At 40.5% G+C, this 21,423-nt stretch overlaps 3 protein-coding genes across 7 annotated transcripts in view; 2 read left to right on the top strand and 1 right to left on the bottom strand.

Annotated features, from left to right (window-relative positions):
* Positions 1–528: 528 nt before the first annotated feature.
* On the bottom strand, positions 529–7,690 carry c3h6orf89 (chromosome 3 C6orf89 homolog). 2 transcript variants are annotated; one of them, XM_075461749.1, is made up of 9 exons: positions 7,248–7,690; positions 6,273–6,372; positions 5,804–6,078; positions 5,376–5,541; positions 4,537–4,685; positions 3,978–4,132; positions 3,374–3,509; positions 2,545–2,668; positions 529–2,172 (listed from the first exon to the last, which is right to left on the bottom strand). In XM_075461749.1, the coding sequence occupies exons 3-9, from the start codon at positions 5,990–5,992 to the stop codon at positions 2,090–2,092; spliced, it is 1,002 nt and encodes a 333-aa protein (XP_075317864.1). In that variant the 5' UTR covers positions 5,993–6,078; positions 6,273–6,372; positions 7,248–7,690; the 3' UTR covers positions 529–2,089. The 2 variants fall into 2 exon arrangements, with proteins under 2 accessions (XP_075317864.1, XP_075317863.1); XM_075461748.1 differs by lacking the exon at positions 6,273–6,372.
* A 588-nt stretch (positions 7,691–8,278) lies between these two features.
* nfs1 (NFS1 cysteine desulfurase) lies at positions 8,279–17,448 on the top strand. The gene is made up of 13 exons (XM_075461747.1): positions 8,279–8,631; positions 9,742–9,818; positions 10,294–10,410; positions 10,963–11,046; positions 11,323–11,475; positions 11,587–11,680; positions 11,778–11,912; positions 13,223–13,380; positions 13,464–13,569; positions 13,823–13,904; positions 13,993–14,076; positions 14,437–14,526; positions 15,636–17,448. The coding sequence occupies exons 1-13, from the start codon at positions 8,526–8,528 to the stop codon at positions 15,697–15,699; spliced, it is 1,350 nt and encodes a 449-aa protein (XP_075317862.1). The 5' UTR covers positions 8,279–8,525; the 3' UTR covers positions 15,700–17,448.
* Positions 17,449–20,067: 2,619 nt separating this feature from the next.
* Positions 20,068–21,423, top strand: part of cpne1 (copine I) — a 32,063-nt gene continuing 30,707 nt past the window's right edge. For all 4 annotated transcript variants that reach the window (XM_075461743.1, XM_075461744.1, XM_075461742.1 and 1 more), the window contains exon 1: positions 20,068–20,162. The gene's annotated coding sequence lies outside the window, so the exon portion shown is untranslated. The remainder of the gene's footprint in view (positions 20,163–21,423) is intronic.

Raw genomic sequence — 21,423 nt, 5'->3', positions numbered from 1 at the left:
ATGGAAGCCAATACTGAACAAGCCTTAATGTTCTCATAAAACTGTGAAATTTTTCTGCAAACCGGACATTTTCAAACTGTAGCTGTGATCTGAGACTTTTAAGACCACAAACTCACCAAAACGCATCAACTTTGGCAGATTGATTTAATTGAATATTAATGTTATTTAGACTTTTAAATCTTGATAATGCACAAAATATACCTTCTACTGTCACTGCTCTGATACTCAGCAGGGATAATCAAAAATATATTACAGCATATTTCTATTCAAATGAATTATCTGACATATATATATATATATATATATATACACACACACATACACAGTCAAAACAAAAACCACACTGAGACTGGAGAAGCAGATTTGTACAATCAGTAAAGCCTTTTCTGTCTGAAGCTGTGCGGTTAGCGTTGTGACGGGTTGTCAACTCGTTGGTTTTGAAATTTCTGCCTCCACAAAACTCTCAGAGAGGTAACTGCGTCTCCTCCACATAATCCACAGAACACGCAGGAAGAATCCCGACAGATGTTGTTTTAACATCTTTAATAACTTCCAAGCATGACACATATCTCCAACTTAATAAACTGTACTTATGTGTATATACACTCACTGATGGTTTCCTCAAGGAAGAGGCACCGTTTTTGTGCAGCGACAAACAAAAACAATTGAACAGTTGATTTAACATCATTTAAATATCTGTCCTAACTAAAATCAGTGACTACAGGGCTGCTTTGAATGTTCCGAACTTTTAAAGGTTATGGTTAGAGGCACTATTGCAAAAACTCAGCTTTGAGCTAAATGAGATTCCTCAACAGAGAACAGCGAGCCGTGTTTTCCCCAAATGACTGGTTTAATAAGAAAAGAAGCATCCTAATGATTTATTCTGATCTCAGGTCAATTTGATTGTGTTTGTTATAAACATATCTTACCATGTCAATCACCATACGGAAGACAAAATTTACCAAACGTTATATGAATTAAGATATGCAAGAAAAATCGCAGTTAAGGTCGGATGGAAAGTGGTGATAAAGTGTTGCATACTGCTAGAGATCATTGAGGAAACTGCGGTTGTTTAACCTGGATTGGCTGCCCTTTTATTTCTATTAAGAACTAGATGAAGAGCAGAAGCTGCTCAGCTGCTGCTGGACGTCCACAGATGTACCAAAAAAAACTGGACAGGGAGTTTTGATGCCCAGGTGAAAATCTCTCTGCAGTCTGAGTTGCTAACGCACTGTGACCTGCTGCATGTGCTCATTAGCCCTCCTCTCACTGACTTTTCTATTTTCTGAGGAATAATTACAAAAAGTAGTAACTTTATTTGCAGTTGATGGTTAGTTCTTTTATAATCGGTTGCCTGAGAAGAAAATGAATCTTGACACCGAGTGCAAGCTTAATATTAGGTTTTCTTCATGTATCTATGGACATCCATGGCCTTTAATCACCATCTACCATTTCATTACTATTTAAATTACAAAATAATAACAGAATGGTTATTTGGGGCCATTTTTTTTTTAAGTGGTACTTGGAGCCTGATAAATGCCATTGGCCTGATAATGTTAATTAAGAGTTGTTATTCTGATAATTGACTCGTGGCAACAAACAGCCAAGCATGAAGACATTTTTCTAGCATTGGCACAGATAAGATCGTGTGCTCATTCTCAATCCCACTGGTTGTTTTTATCTGGAGTCCGGTTTTAAATGACCCAACAAGTCACAGACGATGGTGTGTTCCTGGGGTCTGGAGCCAGAGCTTCTGAAACAGTGACACACCCAATGAGTGCATGATTGTTTTTGTTTTTTTTAATTGCTAGAGATCATCTTCAAACTGTGGCACAAGCACAGGTGATTTTTGAACCGTTCAACAAAAGTCTCTAACCTCGATCCTTGTAGGAGTCTGCAGGAGGTCCACTTTCCCCCAAACTGAGCTTATACGTGCAGATGCTTCCTGTTCCACGTGATGTTTGGAGGATTATCAGTGCCACACACAAAAAAAAAAAAAAGGGTAGGCCGGTTATAAGGCATCCATCGGCAGAGAGACGCAGCTGACTTGTGCGTCACACACTGATCCTGAACTCTGCCCGCCTGAAGCCTAAAAGGCCGACCCGTCACAGATGATGTTCTGGTCGCGGCCCGGGAAGAGCTCCATCTGCCAGTACCGAGGGTCAGCATACACTGCATGGGTCAAAGGGGACAACCATCATCACTGAGTGTTTAGGTCACACAGCATCAGCAGCCTGAAACCTCCTTAGTCTTATGTGCACCTGAAGTTCATTTTTCAATTCAATTCATTTTTATTCATATAGCGCCAAATACAACAAATGTCATCTGTTCTCTCACAGTAGTCTGCACACATGGCAACTATCATTATAAGGGTTGGCAACTATCATTATAATTATTATCATTATTTTTAATGGCAAGTTGTGGGAACAAAATCTGTTGTTTACTCTAAAAAAAAAAAATAATACTCAGTTTATAAATTAGAAACAGAAGTTGTATTTTGTCTGTCTTTGAGGTGTAAAAATGTGCACGTGCAGCTGGCGTTACCCATGTCTCCAGGCGTGAGCCACAGGTTGAAGGAGCTGCAGTGTTTCTGGCAGCGTTGAACGGGCAGAACTCGAACTGTTGGCAGCCCCTCGCCCACCACCAACCAGCCCAACACCCTGACACCCTGAAACATACGCGCCAAAAATATATACAGAAAATAATAGTTTAAAAATTCACGCAAAACAGTAACAGTAACAAGCTACTGCTGCTGTGCTCCGACAGTAACTCGATTTTGTTCCATTCATCATGGGACTTAATGTCACATCTGGAGTATAAACAAGTTACCTTCTGTCAGACAAAATTAAGCATTTCTGATCTATTTTCGGCTCTACCAAGAGTTATTTTCCACTCCTCATATTCATTTATTTATCTAAAAAGAAGAGTATCCGTGGTGTCATACAACACCCTGTGTTTCCAAACTGCTTAACCTCTCATTCTCCAGCATTGAATCGTCTGAATCCTTGTATTTCTGCTCCAAGGCAGCCAGTCACATTGGTTCACTCATATGATACCATATACCGGTCTTTTATGTTTGAAACTAAATAAAAGATTTGTGGTTTAACATTTCTCAAATGGATTCGTATTCGTCTGATTTAACTAATCTGTGTTTGCTGACACGTGTTCAGTCAGAAACAGACCAGCTGCGTAAGCTCCCTCTGGGATACCCCTGAAACGCTCCACATGGCATTTGGTGTAAACACGAGCATTGACTGGTAAATGTAATCAACTTCAGTCACTGCATCGGAGCTGAAACACATTGAGACTGCATCCGGTGGAAACCGGGGGTCAGTATCAGGACATGAGGCCGACTGGACGCAGAGGGACTCACCTTGCTCTGAGAGTTTGTGCTGTGGGTGACCAGACAGCGCTGCAGGATAGTTCCAGCACTGTCCAGCAGAGGGCAGAGCTCAGCTTTGGGGAAAAGCCATCTCAAGACCTTCTCCCTGGTCCCAGAACTGAACCTCCTGCAGAAACACAAGTGTTAAAGTCTATGTAATAGCTTGTGGCGTGCCATTTTCTCTAGTATATTAAAATATTTGCTGTTAAGCCCAAAGCCCCTACAAAAAGCCCGCAGTTCTCTGATTGGCCTCCCAATGCAGACAGTGTTTTAGAACCCAGCCTGTCTTCTATTCTTTATGTTTAATAGTGAAGGATAAAAACTGATACTCAAACAACACTATTTGTTTCTCATATTTGCGTGAAGCCAATGTCCATATTTAAGTTTAAAACTGGAAGTGCCTCTCAGTTTAAATATTCTCAAATTTTTACACCAAATAGTTTTAGTGGAAAAAAATAATGACACACAGAGATGGCATTTTCTCAGGTTCAGTCCTTCCTGTCCACATTAAACACTAGAATTTGGACCTGGTCAAGACTCGGTTTCTGCATTAATGAATGAAGCCAACCCTTTTACTCTGAACAAAGATGCAAACCAGAGCAGGGTGAAGTTGGCAGGTCCTCGAGGGAGGCCGAGGTTGCTGTTCTGCTGGCTGTCGTCGTCCTCCTCCAGCAGGATGGACATGGAGCCTGAATGGGCCAAGTAGAGCTCCTCCAGCTGCTGCCGCTGGACGCTGAGGGACTCCCCACCCTGCAGAGAGCAGCGCAGACCAATGGAAAACAGTATGAACAAACAGGGAAGGGCTGGACTGAATGTGTTCATCAGACAGCACTGCTCAGAGCTCATCATACTGTGCCAGTGTTGTGCCATTGTGAAGATCCTAAAAACACACTGATCGTGATAAACGTTAAAATAATCAAAACTCATAACTATAAATGGCAGATTGTCCCAGGGAGACTCGTGAGTTTATATTTAGAAAAAACTTCAAGATACCATTCAAAGAAAAGTGGAAAAAATTACTTCAAGAAGCAAAATCAAAAATGGGTGTTTATGAAAGTCTTCATTTCCCATCTGTCGTTAAAAGTTTACACACACAAGAATTCAACAAACAGAGGCTCGTCAAACGACCACTCCTGACTGCGGAAAGCTGTGACCTTGAGCAGGACGAGCTGCGGTCCCCGTCGCAGAGTCACGGTCCCTCTGAGGCTCTCTGGGACCTCCAGTACCGAGGAGATCTCTGCGCATCCTGAGCAGTTCACCAAACTCTGCCTGAGAGAGCCGGCGCTCCACCACTCATGGAAACCTGCATCACACACAAACACGATAAAAAAAAGAAGCCAAAGAAGTTGTATTCAAATACAAGAAGAACAACATTCACCGTGAATGATTCACGTAAGACTTGTACGGAAGGTGAACAGGCATGTTCTGAAAAACAAAACACACAAGCTGGTGTTCAGTTAGCTGTTAGTCTGACTACTCATCATTTATTATTACAGTTATGATTAAATTGTGATATTTGTCATCTCTGCTGGCTGGAAGAACTCCTCTGTGTCTGCAGGCCGATGTTACAGCAAAGGAAACAAAGTGAACAAACATGCTAGTGTCCACATGCAATGTGTGCGTGCAGAAAGGAGTTAAAGGTACAACTACTATAAACAAACTGTCAACAGTCACATGTTTGTAATGTGCTGCAGCTGAGCAGCTTTCCCTGAGAATGACTTATTTGTCACATGCTCAACAAACATATACATGTGATGTTTCACATGAACCAGCAGAATTTTCCTTTTCTTTCCCAACATTCCACAGATGCAACAAATTTCTTCTCTTAAATGGTTTACATCAATGCATGCGGTCTGTGCCAAGTAGATAAAATCTTTACTGGCTTAACTTTTCTGAAGACCTTTAATATCTTTTTTGTGTGTCTTATTTCTGTCTTTGTGTTTGTAGGACATTTGACACTTGGAAAAAAAAAGAAAGCCACAATGCTTCACACCTTGTAGGTTGTACTTCTTGGCAATAGGCAAGGAGAGCAGGCGGACGTGGCTCAGAGGGGACGACCAGTTGTAACAGCCCAGATTGACTAGTCCCAGCTGGGGGGCGTTCTGGGGGTAAGTGAAGGCCAGCACCACCACCAGCAGGAAGCCCACTGCCACCAAAAACTACACACAACAAAGTCAGAATGTCTCCTTCATCAAAACACACAGAAAATTACAAAAAACATTTGTTTATTTTACAGGATGAAGGTAAGATTAGGAGCAGAAAATAAGCTTTGTGGATAGGTTCACATTTGTCGAACTTATCTTAAAACAACCTCAACAAGATAAATCCTGATGTGATGCTTCAACCTGCTTATGATATATCTTATTTATGAAAGCTTTTCAGCATGTCTTTAACATTCCTTCTTGGCCAGATGTTTCTCACCTTGATGGTGGCTCTCAGGATGGGGAACTGAGGAGGTTCTCTTCTGGGCTCGTTGGTCTCCAGGACCTGTTTAATGAACTTCTCAATCTCCCTCTCTGACATGCCGTATCGGTAGCCTGACTGGCGGAGGATGTCGATGCTTTCGGACAGCTTGTCGTAGATACACGGCTCGCTCATCGTTGTCCCCATGACGGCAGCGGTAGCAGCAGCTTCTTGTTCAAATTTGTCAGTCTTCAGCTGCTTCAGGGTCCTGGATCATGGTGTCACCTCCTCACCTGTAAAACAATCCAAACTTTTCACGGTCACTTCATATCTTTCAGCACCATCCATTGAGCGTCATTCATTTTAATAAAGCTTCTGATGTCACAATGATGATCACATTTGAATAGAATGGCTGCAACTGAATTTGCAGAAGAGAAAAAAAAGTTTGAAATGCTTTTTGTTGGTGGGATTTCAACCAGAGTCTCACATATTCAAAACACCTCAGGAGCCACCTGCTCAACCAGGTGAGCTACACAGTCTGTCTTCTGTTGGACTCATTGTGAGGTTCCTCTCCAGTCATTTCACTGCTTTAGGACAAAAGAAAAGTCCTTTAAACTAGTATTCCAGCAACTGATTGTCTATAATACTGTAGACAAACTATAAATGACTTTTGCATTAGGATTTTAACAGAGGTTAATATTGAGCCTGGCTTCTGGGGTATTAAAGTCTCCACACACAATTCAAGTATCATCCAACCATTTTAATACTTAAAAAACTACATAATGATGGTCCTCATGCCACAAGTGTTTTTTGCCAGAGAGTAAAGAACTGTGTTTAAATTGTTAGGCTGTGATGTTTTTACTAATAACACAATGATTCAACAGTAACAGAGTTAACAGTAACCCCAGTAAGCAATGTTAGTTGGCATGCTGAGTAACCCCCCCCCCCCCCCCCCCCCCCCCCCAAAAAAAACAAAAACACAAAACAATAAAGCTAACTTAAACATAAATATTCCTTAATCTGACCACAAGCACACTTTTTAAAACGCCGGGGAGTTTGTAAACATAGATGACCTTTGTACCTGTCAGTGAGCATGGGGATGGTGACAAAATAGCCTCACGCGCGTCCACATTCAGACGGAACCCAAAGATAAAGTGTCCACATATAAGGTATAGACAACTAGCTCCTTATTTTCTAACAACTGACACCAGTCCAGCTGCTGTGGGTGGGAACCAGTCATTCAAATCTATGTTCCAAAAAACAACCAAACTGACGTACACAATTATGAAATAACATACTTACACAATAATTACCATTTCAATAAGGCTAGTGTGTGATAGAAACAAGGCAAAACCCTGAAGCAGCGGTGTTCAACTGCAGTACACTGACAGGTTAGCTTGTGCTTGATAGCCTCTCACATAACAACCAGACACGAGTTAGCAAAACCAGCCCAAGTCCTCACCTCAAAGTGGGATCCATCATTGTAGCGCAGTTTGTCTCATTTCTGATAATGTTCCCAAAAGTCGAATATATTTTTTCAAACAAACAAAAAAGAAACTACAGCTCGCTAGTTAGACATGGCTGACGGATATGGAGTTTTCTTCCTCTCCTTCTTAGTAATTAGCTGCACTGCCAAGACTGTATGTGCTCCACCGCCACCAGCTGGTATAGAGTACAGTTTGGAATTCTATATTAACGGTTTTCATAACGTCATAGAATCGTTTATAACCAGGTTTTGGGCTTTTCAAATGCGTTCATATGTATCAAGAGTCCGATTTTGCAACAGCAGACTACCTCAAATGTTTTAATTCCTGTTACAAATATTAAATGAAACGTCTAGAAGAGGCCAGAGCTATAGAGTAATACATAGCTTTGTGATAAACACCTGTCCAATGAGAGCCCAGAATATTTACAGGAAGTTCCGCCATCTACTTCCGGTTGTTGTGCAAGCATGAAACAGCGTCGACATCGCGCAGTGTCAAGTTGCACACAGTGACAGAGTGGTTAAACAGCAAAAAGGGCCGAACGAGGAAATTAAAATGATAGGATTAAAAAAAAAAAAAACAATTATAACAACAATAATATAAAAAACAATATTTTATATGTATAAAATACTCGACAGCAAAGTGTCCAAATTTCCCCAAGGAAAATAATATGTCAAAAATGCTGCAACATTTTTAAGAGGGAACTTTAAGTTTAAAACACCAGATTCCTGTTGTATCTTCTTTTTTTTCAAGCGCTTAATATTACTCAAAATGTTGGTTTATGTTCAGCACAGTTTGGAATTTTAGGTCTATATAACTCTAGTTTGTGTTACATTACATTTTGACTGGTTCAGATTTAATTGGTTTAATTATTTACTTATATTAAAAGCGATACTCTAAGACTTGTAGATTATCTAGGAAAACATAGGACTTGTACGTGTTAATTTGGTCCTCTTATAAAAGCAAATTCTTTATTTTGAAAGTCAAAACCGGATATAAGTGCTGTTATGTGTGAAGTGGCATTGAATAATGCTGCCGTAACCTGTACATAACTGACCGACTGCAACGCGCGTCTGTGAAGGAACTTGAGTCACGTTAAAGCTTTGTGTTAAAGTAGTGAATTTTCTTGTTTTTCTCCCACTTGAGTCAGGGGACTGAGCTGGTACACATCGTTTGACGCTGGTCTTTTGATTGCTGTCCACGTGAAGGTGTTGACGGAGTTTAGTCTCTCCAGTTAAAATCAGTCTACCGACCAGATGCTTTCCCCGAGCAGGACCGTCTCCTCCCGGCTGCTGAAGCCCGCTTCGTGGCTTTCTCTTCGGCTGGGCTCCGAGCGTACAGCCACCAGCTCCATGCCGAAAGGTAACATCAGTTGGACCAAAGTGGCCTGTTTATCCATTGGAGCACCTAGCATGAAGCTAATCCCAAAGTGACGCAGTTTAATTGGTAGACGGGAAACTTCATAACACTGTGTGGTAAAACGTTAAGTAATGACCAGCGTGGACCGTGTGTTTAGTGATAAAAGACATAAACTCTTTTAAATAGCTCTAACAAACGACTAACGTAAGAATAATGGTCAATTGTTTGAATAATTAATTATCACTTTTCATTTATCGAAGCAATGACCTCTATTCTTTTAGTTTTGGTTTTAGATTCTGTTTTAATTATTTGAACATCTTTCAAAACAACTTTTTGTTGGACAAAAGGATAAAATAAATGGATCTTAAAATGTAGTATGGTTCCTCCTAAAAATGATATTAAATTTGAATGCCTGATAAATCCTCTTTAGATTTTTTGGTAACTCGCGCGTATTAATATTGGCTGTAGTGACTTGCGCGTTCAGATAAATTCAAATTTATTCATTTAACAGTTTGTAACTCTGAAGACTTTACAGTACAGACCATGGTTTTATTGTAGATATGCAGTACAAGTATCAGGGTCGAGATCATGGTAAGATAAATTTTTTTTTTTAATTTTTTTTTTTAATATCTGGAATACTCGGAGGAGAAGAAACCCATTTAGTAAATGGGTGCTGTACACACAACAACATACAGCTGTAAACTGATGGGAATATTGCGGTTTTGCTAATTAAATAAAGACAAATGGGAACAAAGAAAGTGAAATGTATTATTTGTTTAATTTACTTTGCTCAGCTGCACAGCTGATGAATGATTCAACAACTCCTGAGCTGCCTGTCTGACCCAATGTTTAAGCCCTGGATCTTGGAGATCTGATTAAATTCCGTGTTAAATTAGCTGAATGTTGTTTGTTTGTTGGAATAAGGGAAACCTGTTAGAAGCTGTGATAGAATCAAAATAATTTCAGACCTGTTTCTCCCCGTTTTGCATCATTTTCATACTTCATCTGCTAAGGTTTTGAAAAAGATCGAATTACATGCTCTGAGGTATAACAAACTTTCTCAAATGTTATAAACAAACTTAAACATTGTGGAAATTCTGTTTTGTTCTGCAGAGTTGATCAAGAAACATGAACTGGAGATAGATGAGCTTCGCCCCCTCTACTTGGACTTCCAGGCTACAACACCTATGGTAACTGTTATCTAACAAGTCACCACTGATTGTTTTGTTTTTGACGGCATTAAAATCTCACTTTGCATTCATTATTCAGAGCTTTGTGGGGCAAATTTTAATGGTTAAGGTTAACCAACCACCTTGTGAGCAGCACCTGTGCAGTAATTTCAGACAGCTGATGTAATGTTTCTTTTAAGCAGCCCAGTCTTCTTTGTTTGTGTTTGTTTCTCCTTTGCTGGATTTCTAATTGCTTTGTAGCAACAAACTCACTGTTTAATCATTTAAAAGCTGTCTTTTTCCATCAAAAAAACCCTAATTTAGTGGTAATTTTTTTCCAACAGACCTCTCTTGTGTATCAGTCACAGAAGGTGTGAAGCGGTAGTTTGTTTTGTTTGTGACAAGCAGAAAGAAAAGATGTAGCTTAACATGTTTGACTCGATTCCCGAGGGAGTCACCTGTTTGCCCTCACAGTTAAATGTTTTCGTGCGTTTAGGACCCCAGGGTGTTGGACGCCATGTTGCCGTATCAGGTGAATTACTATGGTAACCCTCACTCCAGGACACACGTGTACGGCTGGGAGAGTGAGACCGCCATGGAAACTGCCAGAAAGGTAGAGCAACACTCACACTGAACACATAGAGGAAAAACCAAGTAAAAAGCTTCAAGCGTATCTAAACACTGCCATTCATTGGTATTTGATATGAGTAGGGCTGTCTACACTTGAGCAAGGAATTACCATGCAAATAAATCATATTTATGATTGATCTTCTTTGTTTCATTGCATGTCTTTATTAGTTTTATATTTGTCATATTGACATGGTGTGTTTGGCTTTGGAACCCAATCCACGATGTTAATTTCAACATATACTCAGAGAAATGCCTTTGAAGGTTACAAGTTAATTGCTTTGAGATAAACAGTTGATGTCATTAGATAGTAGCAGAACACATGATGGAAAACTAAATGATTTTAGCCACTTTAAAACAATTTTTGAAAAGTGTTCATGTAGTGGTCCAAAACTGCTTTTGAATCAAACTCAGGGCCATGTTTTGTATGAATGCTCCATATTTTAGTTGCTGATGATATGTACTAAGTAATAAGAGTTGTTCCTGAGAATGTAAAGTGAATTTAATCATAGACTGTGTTGTCTGTCTGTCTGAGCAGCAGGTGGCAGATCTGATTGGAGCAGATCCCAGAGAAATCATCTTCACCAGCGGAGCCACCGAGTCCAACAACATGGCTATCAAGGTCCCATTGTGCAGCGCCTCTTCATCATCATGACACAAACACTTTCCTGCTGCTGCTACCACCTCGTTATGTTTTGGTGCAGCAAATGTTGTTGCTTTGTAAAGAAAGAGTAGTTTCTGCTGCTTGTAGAAGCACATACTCACTGAGGCACAATGTTCTCCACACTTCTTCCTCTGTGACAGAGCATACTTGATACAAAAAAAGAGGATAGTAAGAACAGAAACAATGAGAACTCATTTAGGACTTCAGTTCTAACCCGGTGTCCCTCTCCTGTAGGGTGTGGCCAGGTTCTACCAAGCCAAGAAGCGTCATGTGATCACCACACAGACCGAGCATAAGTGTGTCCTGGACTCGTGTCGAATTCTGGAGGCTGAAGGATTCAGGGTTACATACCTGCCAGTCCAGAAGAACGGGCTACTGGACCTGGAGGTACCAAAGAAGAACACACAGATCACATGTACCACGTGCACACAGATAACATGTACCACGTGCACACAGATAACATGTAGAAGTCACTGTATAAACTGTGTGTGTCTGCAGCTGTTGGAGGCCTCCATCCATCCTGACACCTCTCTGGTGTCGGTGATGACCATCAACAACGAGATTGGAGTCAAGCAGCCTATCGAGGACATTGGTAACCATGGCAATACAACAAGAGTGACTGATCTGTGTTTCTGTGCCGTTCCGATCAGAGCTGTTGACTCACTGATCTTCACTCTTCCTGTCCACAGGACATATCTGTCGCTCAAAAGGAGTTTTCTTCCACACTGATGCTGCTCAGGCTGTCGGAAAGATTCCCCTCAACGTCTCCGACTCGAAAGTGGATCTGATGTCCATCAGCGGTCACAAGCTCTACGGACCCAAAGGTTGGTGTTGGTATCCGTCTTGTTGCCATCTCCTTCGCTCCTTTGCGGTTTCCTCCGGCTCCGGCTCGTTTTCTTCTCCCGGATCCGTAGCAATTCTCTCTTCTGTTGTCTACGATTCCTCACTCTCTCTTGGTTCCTCTCCTCCTTCATCACTAACTTTGACTTTAGATGTCTTTCCTGACAGTTTCCCTGATTTCAGCCAATTGAGCATATTTGACAGAATGAATGACGTAGAGGCCACAAGCGAGGTGCGCATATACACTGCGTAGAAGAAGATAACCTCTTCTACGCTTCCTTTTAGTGCATTTTTTTTTTTAAATATTTTTTTAAGGCTTTTAATGCCTTCAATGATAGGACAGTTGTAGAGAGACAGGAAGCAGGAGGCAGAGAGAGGGGGAAGACACGCAGCAAAGGGCCGTCCGGTGCGGGACCTGAACCGGGGCCAGCCGCAGCGAGGACCGCAGCCTCTTGTACATGGGGCGGCCGCTTAACCCACTACGCCACTGACCGACCGCCCCCCCTTTAGTGCATTTTGAATAGCCTGCATTTCTTTATGAATTAAAATTCCAGTTTTTGATTTTAAATTTTACAAAGGAAATGTTTATTTACACGTCTTTATTGTGGGGGGAAAACACTGTAATTATCAGACCGCCATTACATTTTTCATCTCGCGCACCCCCCAGCGGCAGCCCTGATCGAGCCCATTTTATACACTGTGTCAGTTTAAAGGACTTCATAAGAAGCTATATTAAAACACGGAAACAGCACTGCTGAAACTCTGTGGATAGAAATGTTCTATTGTAGAAACAGAAAACTACTGAAGTTGCTGTTGAAATGCAAATACTGAGAACACTCGGTGAGCAGCTTTTAGACCAGCAAAAGAAGTTTAAAAGCTATTCTTTCTGTGACTTTTCCTTTAGTTTATATTTGTACATGACGAAGCTTGCTCAACATAAATGAATGGATTAAGCCTGCTTTTACAGGTAGTTGTTATATTAATTTCAGTCTTATGATCGTTAACTAACTCAATGTATGTCTGTGTTTTAGATTGTGTACATTTTGTGCATCGAGTTTAGCTTTGTTTTGATGTAAATTCAGCTGTATTTCATTAAATAAGATGACAAAGTTCAACCGTAATCACCTGTTAAACCGGGAAACCAAGTCATCTCAAAACAAATGTTTTTTTTACTGTTGTTGTGAAAAATTTGACCCAAATCACAGCTTGTACTCCCTAAACTGACGGGTGGTACTCGGTATCCCAACCTACAATGATTACTTGTGACTGTGTGTTTGTGGTTGTATGTGCACAGGTGTGGGTGCCTTGTATGTGCGCCGCAGGCCTCGGGTGCGTATGGAGCCACTGCAGAACGGCGGTGGACAGGAGAGAGGTCTTCGCTCTGGAACTGTCCCCACCCCGCTGACTGTTGGGCTGGGAGCCGCCTGCAGCATCGCCCAAAAGGAGATGGAGGTAAAATCCTCATTGAAAAATCAAAAGACTGAACAAACATGCGCAATTGTATCAGGCCTTATTGTGCGTTTGTGCACGTGTAGTACGATCATCACAGAGTGTCCATGCTGGCCAATCGCCTGGTCGAGAAGATCATGTCTGAGATTCCTGATGTCATCATGAATGGAGATCCAGAAAAACGCTACCCTGGTAAACGCACGGATGTTTGTGACTATAAGGACAGTTAATGACATTTTATTAGACCCTCACCTAATTCTTAACCATCTTTACGAATTCAATACCCACTAAGTCTTAATTAACTGGAAAGAAAGTGAGACTTACACAGAAATTAAATGATTCCTCAGAAACTGCTTCTTTTAGCTTCAACCAGCTAAGTTCTTTGCACGTTGCATCTCTGTTGGAGCTTTGTTTTAGATGGTCTTGTGTTTGTTTTATGTTCCAGGCTGCGTAAATCTTTCCTTTGCCTATGTGGAGGGAGAGAGTCTGTTGATGGCTCTGAAGGATGTTGCTCTGTCATCTGGAAGGTAAGACTCAAAAATCGAACCCATATAACTTTGAATTTGTACTTTTGTACACCTTTTTGATGATGAACGAATATGTTTGTGTGTTCAGTGCATGCACATCAGCGTCTCTGGAGCCATCATATGTCCTCAGAGCAATCGGAGCAGATGAAGACCTTGCTCACTCTTCCATCAGGTACAAACATTCCACAAAAAGGATGTCTTTAATAAGAATTCTTAAATTGCTTTTATTGTAATCTAGTTTAACTTTATTTGTCATTTAAACTGACTAATGTTGATCTTAGCAATCTTACAAACAGTGCTGATTCTAATTATATTATTGCCGTACAGAGTCTGACCTACAAACCACTTCTTAACTATGGCCATCATTCTAATGCATTTTGTTGGCAGTCTGTATGCAAACATCTCATTTGAGGATGAGTCACTCAAAACAGAATTTTCCTACATTTATATCCCACTCAGTGGCACAAAGAACAGCAGACACGTACTGAAATAAAAACATTTCAGACTTTTCTTGTGTTTCCCTCTTTGGCAGGTTTGGTATTGGCAGGTTCACCACAGAAGAAGAAATCGACTACACAGCAGAGAAATGCATCCAACAGGTCAGCAGACTCAGGGAGATGAGGTGAGTTCAGTTGGATTTTAACTTTAGACTAATTTAAGGAGTATTTAGCTGAGAAATCTTAACATGGTAACATCTCTCAAAATAATTCAGACAGGTTGGAAACCTCCAAGAATTGACCACCCAAACTATTTTCAGACCATAGATTTTGAATAAAAGGTTTAGAAGTCAGAAGGAATTCCTGGCAGGTGATCCAAGCTAACTGAAGCTGAAAAGTTCACCATGAAAAACAAGTCAAAGCTCAAAAAGTTTCTTGGCTTTTCCAGCAAACGTTATATTGTGGATTTTCACACTGCATTTTGTTTGCATCAGTTCCACGAACTTTGACCCATGTTGCAACATGAGAAAATGTGGTGACAACGTTAATAACAAACTGATGCAAAAGTGACGTGGTGTAAAAATCCATGTTAGCTAAAAAAGCTTTGAAAATTTTAAGGTATAAGTCGCTTCTAAATGGTGGCACTTCACTCTTTAGGTCACTTTTTTGCTTAGATTGCCAGTCAGGGATCCCCTCTGATTCTCCAAAACTCACTGTTTCCTACTGTAGTTAAGGCATTGAATACTCATAGGAATATCCCTTTAAAGCTCTCTCTTCTGTACTGCCTAATTCCTTTACCTGGAATCATTTTATTACAAAGTGGACCTCATGCTGTATTAGAATAGACTTTCAACTTGAACAATTGAGACTATAAACTCATTTAGGAATTAAAATTCTGGAATAAATACTGGGACCTTTTTTACAATTGGACATATTTTTGCAGACAGAGAAGCAGGGATTTTTTTTTTTTAATTATTCAGGTTTAAGGCACCTTGCACTTATTTCACTCTTCCAAGGTATAACCAGACAACAAGAAGTTACTAATATTTTTTATTTTGAAAGAAAGACACACAACGAGCATCCACGATGGTCCAAAACAGTCGCATTAGGTTTAAGTGGTGTTTGCTAAGCATTGGGCAGGAAGTAGACGGGACTTCTATCACTTCTACACAGTCTGATCTGTAGATTACTTCAGTACAGTCGGTACAAATTACAGTCAAGATTTAAAAATCAGTTGTTAGCAAACAGATCATAGATACGTTTTTATAACATATATTTTGTTCTTGTTTTTCAGTCCTCTGTGGGAGATGGTTCAGGAAGGCATCGACCTGAAGAACATCAAGTGGTCGCAGCACTAGACTGCTCCCACGTCCAGTCTACTTCTTAGAGCCGAAGAAGATTAGGGTTCCCAAGAAGTTTTGGGAACAATCCAGCTTTTTCTTCCTTCACGCAAACACGCACAAACCTCCTGTCCGACTTGAAGTTTGTTTGCAGCCGTAGCTCTTTGTCTCTGTAGAAGCTCCTCCCGTTGCTCCGTCAGGAGACGTTGCTCAGAGCTGACCAACAACACTGCTATCTCTGCTTGTTGTATTCATCCATTGAAAAGTCATCACAGGCTGTTACACACTGCAACTTTTGGCAGTCTTTGATGTTAATCGACAACCATGAGAAAAATGTTGTAAATGTTTGGTTTGGGTTCTTGCTGTTAGACCACAGCTAGTCAATTTCAAGTTTTGACTGCCTGCAGCAAAATTCAGACAGAAATTCAGGACCAAGTTCCCACAGTTTGATTTAAGCAACAAATAAACGAAGCAAGCAGGATAAAACATGAAATGATAGTCACAACAACCTATGCAAAATGTTGCATGTGCCATTTTAAAAAAAATAAATAAAATTTAAGGGGAAAAACTTTCATGTGAAACAAAATGATGTGAGGCGAAAGCAAAGGTGCGACTGAGTAAGAGGAAATATTTCCCTGGGTGATGGTGTCCCTGTTTTAATGTTTTGTTGTTGTTTTTCTTTTTTTCTTTTTTTTCTATGACCATCACAGCGCTACAAATCAATATGTATCTGTTGCACAATCTGACATCCCTCAGTTGGGTCATTTCATGCGCTAAGATTTAAAATAGACTTCTCTCCCAACTTTGAATACAACAGATATGTACAGTCATTGCAGCACAGCTTGATGGCGCCTCTTTAGTCTTTGGGTAATTTGGACTTGCTGAAGCGGACATCCTGATCACCTTTAGCTGGTTGGCAACTGGTTCTGTTAAAATTTGGGTTACTAATGCAGCTTTGAAATGTTTTTTGTAAAAACATAATGGCTTCTGAGCCATGTGGGAAGTCTTTGAAGTGAGAAGAAACAGGGACATGTATAGGGAAGTTGTACTTCTGAGGCAGCAAAAACATTAGACTCAGGAGGATTAAATGTGACTCACATGTTCATGTAATGACGATCGTTAGTAGCGCACACTGATACGATGACCTACATAAGTTACCGAAGTAATGTTCTATTAAGTATCTAAACGACGCTGAGCTTTTTCAAAGTTGAACCCAGAGATGGCTGACTGAAGTGCTAATCCCGTGAACAAGTCGCAAGAAAACCCAAATAAGGGTTGCCTCGTCAGTTTATTAAGTCAGATTTTTCACGAGATAACCGTCGGGTATATTTCTTCTTTCTGCTTGTCATAGTTCTCTGACAGTGTACTCTATTCATGAAGCAACATGGCAATTTATAATCAATTATCAGTGGAATATTCAGTCAAACAGTGTTGGCAGCACCATTATTTAGTCTTGACTACGAGACTGCAGCCCTGGTTTAACCACCAGTGACAATTTTCAAGACAGTGGAGATTAAGAAATAACTCTCATCCTATCTTCTGTCACACTGGTTGTTGATGGAGATTTGAAGACCATCTTAAAAGTCTGAACACGAAATAAATGCTGGCCGATAAATATTGGTTTGTGTGACTGCAGCATTTCGGAGGACTGTGTTCTTAGATGTAGTCTCCAGTTGTGAGAATTTATTAGATTCCACTGGCATCAACTGTTACTCACTACCCATTATTATCCAATAAATTTGCTGCTTTATGGTTATGCAATCAACAGTTGTTGCAATTTGTGTGTTGAATTTATTTGATGAGTGAACAATTATTGTAACCTGAGCTTCTCTATGCTGATATGACAGAATGATGCAGGTAACGTTTTCCACATGCAGTACGTCAATACAAGGTTCCTGATCAGGGATTAAAACAACTCCATTGTATAAATTCTAAATGAAGAGGAGCAGGGAGACAAAAATGTTATATTTACTTGCTGCTTCTTGAAAACCTATACAACAGACATTATACTGTAGCATCAGGAAAAAAAAACAGTCCTCACAGTTTTTCTTTACACATAAGTTTATTATTATTTTTTCTACTTTAGGCCACTAACTCATTGTCTAAAGACTTCTACAATTCAACAAAACATCCTGAAAACAGACCTACTTTGAAGTTGTGTGTGCACGCTGATGCTTGAAATCATATCAGAGAGTCTATGTACCCTTTGCCTTTAAAGCAAACATATTATATTCGTTCTTTGGTCAATGCTATTTCCTGTAACAATTTTCCCTTTTTGTTACATAAAAATGTCGGCAATTAACAGTGTGATGTAACAAGCAATTGTGGGATATATCACCACTATCATGAAAATAAAACTGTACACATATGCAGCCGTACACATGAATTTGTTGTATTGTTGAAAAGGCTACAGAGACTCCAATACAAAGTTGTTAAGGGACCGTAAAGCAAAACAGTGTGTTGCAGGGTTGAAAAGCAAATATATTTACTGGAGTATCTCAGCCCCTGGGCGTTCTTGGGCAGTTTCAGGCCTGTGAATGTGCACAAAAAAAAATGTCATTGTACTATAAAACAATTCAGAAGTTTATAGTTTTTAGGTTCACAAACTTCTCCAGTGTTGTTTTCCTTCATTATCAGAATACATTTTTACCAGAATGGCATGTGGTTTTAAAAAAGAAGAGTGTGAGATAGTGATTAATAACAAAAAAATTATAATAGATCGATATATACAATAATTTTTTGAAATAGTGGGACACACTTAATGTAATGTCATGATGAATAGCCCACTAACTGCAAAGAATATATAGGCACATTTTAAATGAGAAAATGACACCAAAAAAAAAAATACATTATTAAAAACAAATATATTCTTTCTCAAACAACTAATCAGTCTTTGCCCAGGTGTGGTAATTTTTCATATTAGAGAGATTACATTGTGGTGCCTGTATTATAGTGCAAATTAGGTGCCCAACAATTTATTTCCCCCTAAAGCTGTTAAACTGGGGCGCTCTACCGGTCATGCATGAGACATCTACCCCGTATACCCAGCTCACTGTGCCCTCCTCCACCTGTCAGTGGATTACAAACTTCCTGACTGACAGGAAGCAGCAGGTGAGGCTGAGGAGCATCACATCCAGCACCCGGACCATCAGCACAGGTGCCCCCCAGGGGTGTGTACTCTCCCCACTGCTCTTCTTCCTTTACACCAACGACTGCACCTCAAGAGACCCGTCTGTTAAACTCCTGAAGTTTGCAGATGACACAACAGTCATCGGCCTCATCCGGGACGGTGATGAGTCTGCATACAGACGGGAGGTTGAACGGCTGGTCTGCTGGTGTGGTCAGAACAATCTGGAGCTGAACACGCTAAAAACAGTGGAGATGACAGTGGACTTTAGGAGAAGCCCCCCCACTCTACCACCCATCACCATCACCAACAACGCAGTGTCTGCTGTGGAATCCTTCAGGTTTATGGGCCCCACAATCTCTCAGGACCTGAAGTGGGAGACCAACACAGTCACTACCATCAAAAAGGCCCAGAAGAGGTTGTACTTCCTGCGGCAGCTCAGGAAGCTCAACCTACCTAAGGAGCTGCTGATCCAGTTTTACACCGCCATTGTTCAGTCTGTTCTCTGTTCATCCATCACCGTTTGGTTCGGATCAACCACCAAACAGGAAAAAAACAGACTGCAACGGACAATAAGGTCTGCAGAGAAGATTATTGGTGTCAGCCTGCCCTCCATCCAGGATCTGTACCTGTCCAGTCAGGAAACGGGCAGGTTACATCTCTGCAGACCCATCACACCCTGGACACAAACTCTTTAAACTCCTCCCTTCTGCAAGGCGCTACAGAACTCTGTACGCCAAAACAACAAGACACAGGAACAGTTTCTTCCCTCAGGCTGTCTCTGTGTTAAACAGCTAAACCCGGACTTCAGTGTTTCATCCTTGCACCATGCACCAATTTGCACTTCTGATTTAATCTTGTTCTATGTCTATTTTTTTGTCTATTTTTTTTGTAATTGTTGCACTAAAGAGAGTGAGGTGTAACCGGAGTCAAATTCCTCGTGTGTGTCCACATACCTGGCAATAAAAAGCGATTCTGATTCTGATATAACAAGATGTATGTGAACACTGGACATCTCAGTCCTTTGTTATAACAGGGAGAGCATGCCATTCGTTGTAATTTGCTGATCTTTTTTAAAGTACGGGCTTTGTGTATAAGATGTGTGTCCCACAAAGTTTCGTTTAAGTAACCTTACAGGTCTGTGTGAGCATAGAGACATATCTATGTGTGTGAGTCATTTTTTGTGCGGCAGGTGGCGACATCGCTCCAACGGTGATATTTCAGCTGCATCTTCTCGCGTTATCCACTCGGTTATCGCGGTGTTTTCGCCGACATTTCGTGCAGAGCCGTGCAAAGCGAAGAGAGAAGAAAAGACTGCTGTTTATGAGTAAACCTCAGTGTATTAATTGACTCGGTAAGAAATAATCAGCGGCAGGCCGCTAAATGATGCTGTCACATCGGTAGCCGAGCGCGACGGGAGCTGCTGAAAGCACGCATCCTGATCGCTATTTCGCTCCAACACACATACAAAGCAGGGTTAACAGCTAGGTTGCTAACAGAGCATTAGCCTACAAAGATGCTAATCTTCACTAACTAGACTTAGTTGATTTGCTGAGGACTAGCTAGTTATTCATGATTTCTAGGAAATGTCAAGAACCTTTTTTGTCTAATGTTTATGAAATTAACACACTATTTGTGTAAACTAATTTGGTTGGTTTGGTAAAACCAAAATTTAGTTTTGTTAGCTGCTAACCGCCGTTAGCTAACAGAATTAAATTCTTGTAATTTTCTTTGCAGATCAGCTCATTTAATTCGAATATCCTTTTGTGTAAACTTCTGAGGAGAGTCTGTTCTCTTCTTAAATGTGTATGATGGCCTAGATCACGGTTTCGGCCGAACTACCGTTGATCTGCCTACAGGAAACCATAAAACAAGCCACGCCCTGTGGTCAAAGCGTCACACGCCACCATGATCTGTTTGTGAGAGCAAGTAGAAAGTTGTTTGATCTGAGTGACAGTTGTCATGGAGACGGAAACGAGTCTGGTAGCTGGTGGATAAAGAGTAAAAAAAAAAAAAGATATATATATATAGTAGCTTTTTTTCAGTCATATGATAGGTATCCTGTCATGTTCAAACATAACAGAAATGTGCTTGTAACAGTTTATTTCTGTGGTTTAGAGATACAAGAACAAGGCTCATTCTCCTTTTTTAGGAGTCTCATCTAGCCTGTAGGTTTTTAAATACACTAACATGAATTTCACAGTTTATTACATTAAAAGCTCAATTTCTGTTACACATTTTATACCGTCAGGCTTGAGGCTTTGCTGGGACTCCAGACTCTTAAGTAATCCTGATGGGAAACAGGATGCAACACGAGAATTATTTATTGCCTGAGCATTCCCAAATGAAGGTGCATGACTTGTAGGGGTTATAGTTGCGCTGGTGATTGTGTCTTCATTTGGTAATTTGGATCCTGAATGCACAAAGGAAGAGTAATGACTACATTTTTCAATAAATATCAATTATGTTTGTGCCTGTGCAGGAAGTGAAGGTCGGTGGAGCTTTGTACAAGCAGAGCTAGAAATGTAGTCCGTATCTGGTGTGTAAATAAAAGGATGTGTTACTGTTATCTTTTTTTTCTTGCTGGTGTCTTATTGTTCTGTCTTTGATTTGGA

This window comes from Odontesthes bonariensis, chromosome 3, assembly GCF_027942865.1.
Source record: "Odontesthes bonariensis isolate fOdoBon6 chromosome 3, fOdoBon6.hap1, whole genome shotgun sequence".
NCBI classification, from domain to species: Eukaryota; Metazoa; Chordata; class Actinopteri; order Atheriniformes; family Atherinopsidae; genus Odontesthes; species Odontesthes bonariensis.
Note: the sequence above shows the minus strand (reverse complement) of the source record. Positions and strands in the feature narration are given on the sequence as shown.

Coding starts and splice junctions, on each gene's coding strand:
- nfs1 (XM_075461747.1), top strand. CDS start 8,526: ATGCTTTCCCCGAGCAGGACCGTCTCCTCCCGGCTGCTGAAGCCCGCT. Junction 8,632..9,741: donor CACCAGCTCCATGCCGAAAG/GTAACATCAGTT, acceptor TTTGTTCTGCAG/AGTTGATCAAGAAACATGAA. Junction 11,681..11,777: donor GCAGCCTATCGAGGACATTG/GTAACCATGGCA, acceptor TCCTGTCCACAG/GACATATCTGTCGCTCAAAA.
- c3h6orf89 (XM_075461749.1), bottom strand. CDS start 5,992: ATGGGGACAACGATGAGCGAGCCGTGTATCTACGACAAGCTGTCCGAA. Junction 4,133..4,536: donor CGCAGCTCGTCCTGCTCAAG/GTCACAGCTTTC, acceptor TGCTCTCTGCAG/GGTGGGGAGTCCCTCAGCGT. Junction 2,173..2,544: donor GCTCACGCCTGGAGACATGG/GTAACGCCAGCT, acceptor TGACCCATGCAG/TGTATGCTGACCCTCGGTAC.